The sequence below is a fragment of the Parasteatoda tepidariorum genome, chromosome 3 (genome assembly GCF_982258835.1).
Source record: "Parasteatoda tepidariorum strain Cologne lab strain chromosome 3, Ptep-v5.0, whole genome shotgun sequence".
NCBI lineage: Eukaryota > Metazoa > Arthropoda > Arachnida > Araneae > Theridiidae > Parasteatoda > Parasteatoda tepidariorum.
This window is the reverse complement of record NC_141757.1, coordinates 32,605,144-32,616,167: the sequence shown is the minus strand read 5'-3', so window position 1 is coordinate 32,616,167 and position 11,024 is coordinate 32,605,144. Positions and strand designations below refer to the sequence as shown.

Sequence of the window (11,024 nt, the reverse complement as noted above, 5' to 3'; positions counted from 1 at the left end):
CATGGCGCTCACACACATGCATGACGGGATATGCGCGGCGAACGTTTTAAACATTGTCGTCTGGAAAGATATGCAAATACTGTTGCTGATATGTCCTATGTAGTGTTTTTTTCTTGCACCGGCAGTGACGTCATACTTTGTTTTTCGTATTTTTCTTGTAAACTACGGACCGTACAGGAACGCTTCTTTGGACAGTTTTTATGTACTCCCAACGAGGAATCTAGCTGTGCAGAGCTTATGCGGTCGTTTTGGGACACCCTGTATAGCTCTCTGTGTATCGAGTGTATTAATCAGTGATTCTGCAAGTAGATGAAAATTAATAACGAAACATAAGAAATAGGGAAGTAAGGGGGAAATGAGTTTATACTCATCATTGCGGTTTTGATAAAAATAGAAATTATTGCTTTTGAAAGAGCTGTTATTTAATCTTTTCATAAATATTTTCTCTACAGATTGTGATTGCCATTATATATATATTTTTTAAAAATTTGTATTTGGGTTAATGAATGTTATGAGTAGAAGCATATATATTTCGTTTTGATTCACACGTCTATCTTTAGACATTTCTTTTAACTTAATGAAGGTTTTGAATAGCGATTTATATTTTGTAATAATATTTTTATGAGATACATTATTCATTAATTGGATTTATTCATGAAAAATTTTGTTTCAGATGAATAATATTTTTCTTATTGTTTTTGGTTTGGTTCTCATCATTGCTGCTCATTGTTATTAAATAACCTACTAAATATAAAATTACAATGTCATAAAATTTATAGTTTTATTTCAATTTAAATCTTATGATTATTTTAATATTCAGCTAAGCATTTAATTTTTCTAAATATGATTATTTGCATTGAGTTAACAAGGGTATAATTTCTTCTTTGGTAGAATATCTACACATTTAACGTAAAATTTTAGTTCACATTTAAATTAAAATTCATTAGTTTAAATTTTTGATTTGTTATTTATTCTTAACCGTGGCATTCTTGAGCAAGGGATTAAAATAAGATTTATTAGCGTTGGCATCAGAGTTAGAGATCGAAGTTAATCCAAGTATGACAACGATCTCCCTGAAAAAAGCCATCAGAAGATAATAAATATGAAGAGGAGTTCGCTAAAGAATTATTTTTTTTACAATTATTCAGGAAAGGAAGAGAAGAAGAAGATTCAGTTGAAGGAGGAAGCTGAAGCAGAGGCAGTGCAGCGAAATGAAGACAAAGAATGTGAGGTGGAGCGAATGAAACTTGAAGTTAAGCTAAGGATGACTGATACTCCTCAAGTAAAAGGTGAGCGAAATTCAAAAAATATGCACACATTAGTTCATAATTATGATATTAATAAAGATATTAGTTTGCGTTTGGTGTTATTTGAATTACAAGCACGGAGGGCGAAAGGAAGAGGAGAAGAAGATTCAGTTGAAGGAAGCTGAAGCAGGGGCAATGCAGCGAAATGAAGAGAGAGAATTTGAGTTTTTGAGTTGGAGCGAATGAAACTTGAAGTTAAGCTAAGGATGACTGATACTCCTCAAGTAAAAGGTGAGCGAAATTCAAAAAATATACACAAATTAATTCATAATTATGATACTAAAGAAGATATTAGTTTGTATTTGGTGTTATTTGAGCTACAAGCACGGAGGGCTGAATAGGAAAAGAGTTGCAGATAACACATTTGTTGGGTTTACTTCCTTATGAAATAACACAAATTATTGCCCGTGAACCTGATGATAAAGCCGAAGATTATAAACACGTTAAAAGACTTTTACTGAAGAGGTTCAAGCTTACTCCTAAAAAATTTCGTTAGCTTTTCATGAAGCATCGAAAATCTACTGGTGGAAGTTGGCCAGAGTTCTATCATGGACTTTCTAATTATTTTAATCTGTGCATAACGGGATTAGAAGTAGACACTTTTGAAAAGTTAAACGATTTGATAATAACTGGTCACATGAAGAAACGAGCTCCTCAACAATTTAAAGAGTACTCTTTGGATAAATGGAGTAACATTACATCCCCAGTAGAACTTGCTGGAAAGTTAAAAGAATTTGATGACGTAAGAAAACGATAAAATCAAACGACCTTAGAAGTATTACTACAAAGCTAAAGGTGTTATCATGTCTATCAGCATATCGCAGAAATTTTACGAAGTTTGATAAATGTAGAACTCATAGAGTTGTGTCTGAAAGATATAAGAACATTAGAAAAGATAATACATATGATCGAAGAGAACCATTACTGGTCCATAGTAGCATGGTGAGAAACTAGTGCAAGTAAAAGGGAAACTTTCAGTGCTTCTTTTCTCTGTAACAACTGCCTCTTGGGAAAACCAACAAACGTTTCCTTGGCAACGTTTCCTCGGTCCTCTTGCGTTTGTCCTTGATGATATCCCGGAAACTGACTCCTAGAGCTTTATGCTTGGATATGTGTTAATATGACGAAGACTGCGAAAAGGAAAGAATAATATTTTACTCCCCATTTTGATTGCTTACTTCAGAAAGAGAGCCCCTTAAGTAAGGAGACATGATAACAGCTTTTTTTTTCTTTAATTTGAGCTTGCCCTCTTTCCTACCCATCCTCTTTAATTTTTCTCTATGTCACAATTTGTGTTCCAGAAAGGAATGCTGAATCGGGATCGAGGTGAAAGGGAAACTTTCGGTGCTTCTTTTCTCTGCAACACCTGCCTCTTAGGAAAATCAAAAAACGTTTCATTGGCAACAGGGCTAATATAACAGATAGAAACAAATAAAAAAAGGCTCGTACCGTTGGCTCAACTTGTGGATTCCTTTACGGGTCTATAGTAGCAAGGTGAAAGTCTAGTGCCAGTATTTGGATGCAGGCAAATAAAAAAATTTAAAATAAAAGTCTGGTACGATTGGCTCCACTTGCGGATTCCTTTACGGGTCCATAGCAGCAGAGTGTGAGTCTAGTGCCAGCATTTGGAAGCAAGCAATTAAATAAATTTAAAATAAAAGTCTGGTACGATTGGCTCCACTTGTGGATTTCTTTACGGGTCCATAGCAGCAGAGGGTGAAGCAGTCCAACACATCCAACGTTCTTTTATGATGACTGAAGATATCTCGGAAACTGACTCCTAGAGCTTTAGGCTTGGATATGTGTTAATATGACGAAGACTGCGAAAAGGTAAGAGTAATATTTTACTCCCCATTTTCGATGCTTACTTCAGACATAGAGACTCTCAAGTATGGATACATGATAATAGCTTCTTTTTTTTAATTTGAGCTTGTCCTCTTTCCTACCCATCCTTTTGAATTTTTCTCTACTGCCACAATTTGTGTTCCAGAAAGGTGTACTGAATCGGGATCGAGGAAAAAGGGAAACTTCCGGCGCTTCTTTTCCTTGTAACACCTGCCTTTTGGAAACGCCGAAAAACGTTTCGTTGGCAACAGGACTAATAAGCTGATTCAAAGAGAGATATAGCTTTTGCGTTTGTCCTCTTTCCTATCGAAGCTTTTCTCATGCTTTCAGTGTCTTAATGTAGGTTCTCCGATTGTGCCTTAGTAGCCTGGATCGTGAACATGCAGTTTTATGCTGCCAATCAGAAGGCCTGAAGGAACTCTTAAAAAGGTTCCAGAAAAGAGTACTGAATCGGGATCGAGGTGAAAGGGAAACTTTCGATGCTTCTTTTCTCTGTAACACCTGCCTCTTGGGAGCGCCGAAAAGCGTTTCGTTGGCAACAGGGCTAATAAGCTGACTCAGAGAGAGATATAGCTTTTGCATTTGTCCTCTTTCCTATCGAAGCTTTTCGTATGCTTTCAGTGTCTTAAGGTAAGTTCTCCGATTGTGCCTTAGTAACCTGGATCGTGAACATGCAGTTTTATGCTGCCAATCAGAAGGCCTGAAGGAACTCCTAAAAAGGTTCCAGAAAGGAGTGCTGAATCGGGATCGAGGTGAAAGGGAAACTTTCGGTGCTTTTTTTTTCTTTGTAACACATGCCTTTTGGTAAAGTCGAAAAACTTTCATTGGCAACAGGGCTAATATAACAGATAGAAACAAATAAATAAATTTAAAATAAACTTCTGGTACCACTGGCTCAACTTGTGGATTCCTTTACGGGTCCATAACAGCAGGGTGTGAGTCCAGTGCCAGCATTTAGTAGCAAGCAAATAAATAAATTTTAAATAAAGGTCTGGTACCATTGGCTCCACTTGTAGAGTCCTTTACGGGTCCATAGCAGCAGAGTGTGAGACTGGTACCAAGTGAAGCAGTTCAACGTGGTTGTCCTTTACAAGATATTGCAGCACATCCACCGTTCTTTTATGGTGACTGAAGATATCCCGGAAACTGACTCCTGGAGCTTTAGAGCTTTATGCTTGGATATGTGTTAATATGACGAAGACTGCGAAAAGGTAAGAATAATATTTTACTCCCCATTTTGATTGCTTACTTCAGAAAGAGAGACCCTTAAGTAAGGAAACATAATAACAGCTTTTTTTTCATCTTTAATTTGAGCTTGTCCTCTTTCCTACCCATCCTCTTTAATTTTTCTCTATGTCACAATTTGTGTTGCAGAAAGAAGTGCTGAATCGGGAGCGAGATGAAAGGGAAACTTTCGGTGCTTCTTTTCTCTGTAACACATGCCTTTTGGGAACGCCGAAAAACGTTTCGTTGGCAACAGGGCTCATATAACAGATAGAAGCAAATAAATAAAAGTCTGGTACGATTGGCTCCACTTGTGGATTCCTTTACCGGTCCATAGCAGCAGAGTGTGAGTCCAGTGCCAGCATTTAGATGCAAGCAATTAAATAAATTTAAAATAAAAGTCTGGTACGATTGGCTCCACTTGTGGATTCCTTTACGGGTCCATAGGACCAGAGTGTGACTCCAGTGCCAGCACTTGGAAGCAAGCAATTAAATAAATTTAATATAAAAGTCTGGTACGAATGGCTCCACTTGTGGATTCCTTTACGGGTCCATAGCACCAGAGTGTGAGTCCAGTGCCAGCACTTGGAAGCAAGCAATTAAATAAATTTAATATAAAAGTCTGGTACGAATGGCTCCACTTGTGGATTCCTTTACGGGTCCATAGCAGCAGAGTGTGAGTTCAGTGCCAGCATTTAGATGCAAGCAATTAAATAAATTTAAAATAAAAGTCTGGTACGATTGGCTCCACTTGTGGATTCCTTTACGGGTCCATAGGACCAGAGTGTGACTCCAGTGCCAGCACTTGGAAGCAAGCAATTAAATAAATTTAATATAAAAGTCTGGTACGAATGGCTCCACTTGTGGATTCCTTTACGGGTCCATAGGACCAGAGTGTGACTCCAGTGCCAGCACTTGGAAGCAAGCAATTAAATAAATTTAATATAAAAGTCTGGTACGAATGGCTCCACTTGTGGATTCCTTTACGGGTCCATAGGACCAGAGTGTGACTCCAGTGCCAGCACTTGGAAGCAAGCAATTAAATAAATTTAATATAAAAGTCTGGTACGAATGGCTCCACTTGTGGATTCCTTTACGGGTCCATAGCAGCAGAGTGTGAGTCTAGTGCCAGCATTTGGAAGCAAGCAATTAAATAAATTTAAAATAAAAGTCTGGTACGATTGGCTCCACTTGTGGATTTCTTTACGGGTCCATAGCAGCAGAGGGTGAAGCAGTCCAACACATCCAACGTTCTTTTATGATGACTGAAGATATCTCGGAAACTGACTCCTAGAGCTTTAGGCTTGGATATGTGTTAATATGACGAAGACTGCGAAAAGGTAAGAGTAATATTTTACTCCCCATTTTCGATGCTTACTTCAGACATAGAGACTCTCAAGTATGGATACATGATAATAGCTTCTTTTTTTTAATTTGAGCTTGTCCTCTTTCCTACCCATCCTTTTGAATTTTTCTCTACTGCCACAATTTGTGTTCCAGAAAGGTGTACTGAATCGGGATCGAGGAAAAAGGGAAACTTCCGGCGCTTCTTTTCCTTGTAACACCTGCCTTTTGGAAACGCCGAAAAACGTTTCGTTGGCAACAGGACTAATAAGCTGATTCAAAGAGAGATATAGCTTTTGCGTTTGTCCTCTTTCCTATCGAAGCTTTTCTCATGCTTTCAGTGTCTTAATGTAGGTTCTCCGATTGTGCCTTAGTAGCCTGGATCGTGAACATGCAGTTTTATGCTGCCAATCAGAAGGCCTGAAGGAACTCTTAAAAAGGTTCCAGAAAAGAGTACTGAATCGGGATCGAGGTGAAAGGGAAACTTTCGATGCTTCTTTTCTCTGTAACACCTGCCTCTTGGGAGCGCCGAAAAGCGTTTCGTTGGCAACAGGGCTAATAAGCTGACTCAGAGAGAGATATAGCTTTTGCATTTGTCCTCTTTCCTATCGAAGCTTTTCGTATGCTTTCAGTGTCTTAAGGTAAGTTCTCCGATTGTGCCTTAGTAACCTGGATCGTGAACATGCAGTTTTATGCTGCCAATCAGAAGGCCTGAAGGAACTCCTAAAAAGGTTCCAGAAAGGAGTGCTGAATCGGGATCGAGGTGAAAGGGAAACTTTCGGTGCTTTTTTTTCTTTGTAACACATGCCTTTTGGTAAAGTCGAAAAACTTTCATTGGCAACAGGGCTAATATAACAGATAGAAACAAATAAATAAATTTAAAATAAACTTCTGGTACCACTGGCTCAACTTGTGGATTCCTTTACGGGTCCATAACAGCAGGGTGTGAGTCCAGTGCCAGAATTTAGTAGCAAGCAAATAAATAAATTTTAAATAAAAGTCTGGTACCATTGGCTCCACTTGTAGAGTCCTTTACGGGTCCATAGCAGCAGAGTGTGAGACTGGTACCAAGTGAAGCAGTTCAACGTGGTTGTCCTTTACAGGATATTGCAGCACATCCACCGTTCTTTTATGGTGACTGAAGATATCCCGGAAACTGACTCCTGGAGCTTTAGAGCTTTATGCTTGGATATGTGTTAATATGACGAAGACTGCCAAAAGGTAAGAATAATATTTTACTCCCCATTTTGATTGCTTACTTCAGAAAGAGAGACCCTTAAGTAAGGAAACATAATAACAGCTTTTTTTTTTCATCTTTAATTTGAGCTTGTCCTCTTTCCTACCAATCCTCTTTAATTTTTCTCTATGTCACAATTTGTGTTGCAGAAAGAAGTGCTGAATCGGGAGCGAGATGAAAGGGAAACTTTCGGTGCTTCTTTTCTCTGTAACACATGCCTTTTGGGAACGCCGAAAAACGTTTCGTTGGCAACCGGGCTCATATAACAGATAGAAGCAAATAAATAAAAGTCTGGTACGATTGGCTCCACTTGTGGATTCCTTTACCGGTCCATAGCAGCAGAGTGTGAGTCCAGTGCCAGCATTTGGAAGCAAGCAATTAAATAAATTTAAAATAAAAGTCTGGTACGATAGGCTCCACTTGTGGATTCCTTTACGGGTCCGTAGCAGCAGAGTGTGAGTTCAGTGCCAGCATTTAGATGCAAGCAATTAAATAAATTTAAAATAAAAGTCTGGTACGAATGGCTCCACTTGTGGATTCCTTTACGGGTCCATAGCACCAGAGTGTGAGTCCAGTGCCAGCACTTGGAAGCAAGCAATTAAATAAATTTAATATAAAAGTCTGGTACGAATGGCTCTACTTGTGGATTCCTTTACGGGTCCATAGGACCAGAGTGTGACTCCAGTGCCAGCACTTGGAAGCAAGCAATTAAATAAATTTAATATAAAAGTCTGGTACGAATGGCTCCACTTGTGGATTCCTTTACGGGTCCATAGCAGCAGAGTGTGAGACTGGTACCAAGTGAAGCAGTCCAGCGTGGTAGTCCTTTACAGGATATTACAACACATCCAACGTTCTTTTATGGTGACTGAAGATATCTCGGAAATTGACTCCTGGAGCTTTAGGCTTGGATATGTGTTAATATGACGAAGATTGCGAAAAGGTAAGAGTAATATTTTACTCCCCATTTTCATTGCTTACTTCAGAAAGAGAGACTCTCAAGTATGAAGACATGATAATAGCTTTTTTTTAATTTGAGCTTGTCCTCTTTCCTACCCATCCTTTTGAATTTTTCCTCACTGCCACAATTTGTGTTCCATAAAGGTTTACTGAATCGGGACCGAGGAAAAAAGGAAACTTTCGGTGCTACTTTTCTCTGCTACACCTGCCTCTTGGGAAAGCCGAAAAACATTTCATTCGCAACAGGGCTAATAAGCTGACTCAGAGAGAGAGATGTAGCTAAGAGAGAGATATAGCTTTTGCGTTTGTCCTCTTTCCTATCGAAGCTTTTCTTATGCTTTCAGTGTTTTAAGGTAAGTTCTCCGATTGTGCCTTAGTAACCTGGATCGTGAACATGCAGTTTTATGCTGCTAATCAGAAGGCCTGAAGGAACTCCTAAAAAGGTTCCAGAAAGGAGTGCTGAATCGGGATCGAGGTGAAAGGGAAACTTTCGATGCTTCTTTTCTCTGTAACACCTGCCTCTTGGGAACGCCAAAAAACGTTTCGTTGGCAACAGAGCTATTAAGCTGACTCAGAGAGAGATATAGCTTTTGCATTTGTCATCTTTCCTATCGAAGCTTTTCGTATGCTTTCAGTGTTTTTAGGTAAGTTCTCCGATTGTGCCTTAGTAACCTGGATCGTGAACATGCAGTTTTATGCTGCCAATCAGAAGGCCTGAAGGAACTCCTAAAAGGTTCCAGAAAGGAGTGCTGAATCGGGATCGAGGTGAAAGGGAAACTTTCGGTGCTTCTTTTATCTGTAACACCTTTCTCTGGGAACGCCAAAAAACATTTCATTGGCAACAGGGCTAATAAGCTGATTCAGAGAAAGATGTAGCTTTTGCGTTTGTCCTCTTTCCTATCGAAGCTTTTCCTATGCTTTCAGTGTCTTAAAGTAGGTTCTCCGATTGTGCCTTAGTAGCCTGGATCGTGAACATGCAGTTTTATGCTGCCAATCAGAAGGCCTGAAGGAACTCCTAAAAGGTTCCAGAAAGGAGTGCTGAATCGGGATCGAGGTGAAAGGGAAACATTCGGTGCATCTTTTCTCTGTAACACCTGCCTCTTGGGAACGCCGAAAAACGTTTCGTTGGCAACAGGGCTAATATAACGGATGGAAAAAAATAAGTAAATAAATTTAAATTAAATGTCTGGTACCACTAACTCGACTTGTGGATTCCTTTACGCGTCCATAGTAACAGGGTGTGAGTCTAGTTCATGTGTTTGGATGTAAGCAAATAAATAAATCTATACATAATAATAAACGCGGCTGTGTGTGCGTGTCTGTAATCACAATATATCGCCCCAGATGCCTCGCCCAGGCACGAAACTCGGCACATAATTGTGTTTTGACATAATGAAGAAGTATTTTTTTTCTTTTTCAAAAATTTGGATTAGTTTTTTAGTTATCAGTCATTTTGTAAGAAAATCTTTGCTTTTTCGTCTTCAAAGAGCCATATTCAAAAAACTATTAAAAGATGCATATACTTTTCTCCACTCTTATAAATGTATGCTAATGCGAATCTTACAATTGAAATATTAATTTTCGACAACTTAAACCAATTATATACGAAGGAAAATGTACAAAGAGGTACGCTCGAAATTTTTTGAAAGAAACACAAAGTCCAGAGGATGGTGGTTATACGGCAGTTAAAAAAGTACGGAGTTCTGATATTGTTATTGATAATAGATGGGTAGTTCCTTTTTGTCCATTGTTGTCAAAAACTTTTAATGCCCATATTATTGTGGAATTTTGTAAATCGATAAAATCTATGAAATATGTTTGCAAATATGTAAACAAAGGATCTGATATGGCTGTGTTTAACAGTGCCAACGACGAAAGTGTGCATGATGAAGATGTACAGCATAATGAAATAGGACGATAAATCAGTAGCAATGAGGCAGTGTGGTGTATTTTGGATTTCCCTATACATGAAAGGCATCCAACAGTTGTTCATTTAAGTGTACACTTAGAGAATGGCCAGCGAGTTTACTTCACATCAGAAAATTCACGGGAAAGAGCTCAAGTTGCACCAGTCACAACACTTACTTCTTTTTTTAACTTATGCCAAAACGATGATTTTGCTCGCACTTTGTTGTATAATCAGTTGCCGAAGTACTATACATGGTCTGCAAGCAGCAAAAAGTGGGTTCGGCGGAAATCTGGTCAGATAGTATCTGAAGAGCCAGGAATTAAATCAAGTGATGTACTTGGTCGCATCTACACTATTCATCCTAACAATTCCGAATGTTTTCATCTTCGACTGCTGCTTCATGAGGTGCACGGACCTACATCTTTCAATGACTTAAAGACTTTTGGAGAAATAAAATGCGAAACATTTAAGCAGGCTTGCCAGGAAAGAGGACTTCTTGAAGATGACTCGCATTGGAAAAGCACGTTAGAAGAAGCTGCTGTTGTTCGATCACCTGAAATGCTGCGTTATTTGTTTGCAATTATGTTGCAAACATGTTCTATTGCAAACCCTCTGGAATTGTGGAATTTACAAAGAGAAAATATGGCTGAAGATGTTTTGCACCAAGCCAGGATTAGAAGTACTGACATGGATTTAAATTATGATTATGCCATCTTCAATCAGGCATTAATTCTTCTTGAAAACAAGGTAAAAGAATTGGGTGGTTCTGGTTTAAAAACTTATGGACTTCCTTTGCCACAACAAACAGATACCATTGACTTAAACAGAGAAATTTTGAGGGCAACAAATTACAATACAGATGAAATGACATCATACATTGATTCGAATGAGCCAAATCTGGTTCAAGACCAGAAGGAAGCTTTGGAGGAAATCTTATTTGCTGTGTTTAATGACGTCGGTGGAATATTTTTTGTGGATGCACCTGTTGGAACAGGAAAAACTTATCTCATAAATCTGATTTTAGCAAGAGTGAGACAAAGAAATAAGATTGCACTTTCTGTTGCATCCTCTGGTATTGCTGCAACTCTTTTGTCTGGTGGACGAACAGCTCATTCAGTGTTTAAATTTCCTTTAAATTTATCAACCGTCGAGCATCCTACCTGCAATATTTCCAGTAGCTAACACAAAGCTGATGTTC

General features: G+C 38.6%; 1 protein-coding gene across 1 annotated transcript; it reads left to right on the top strand.

Moving 5' to 3' along the window:
* Window positions 1–1,809: 1,809 nt before the first annotated feature.
* LOC147813509 (uncharacterized) lies at window positions 1,810–11,008 on the top strand. The gene is made up of 3 exons (XM_087160060.1): window positions 1,810–2,049; window positions 6,865–6,941; window positions 9,892–11,008. The coding sequence occupies exons 1-3, from the start codon at window positions 1,810–1,812 to the stop codon at window positions 11,006–11,008; spliced, it is 1,434 nt and encodes a 477-aa protein (XP_087016186.1).
* Window positions 11,009–11,024: the final 16 nt, after the last annotated feature.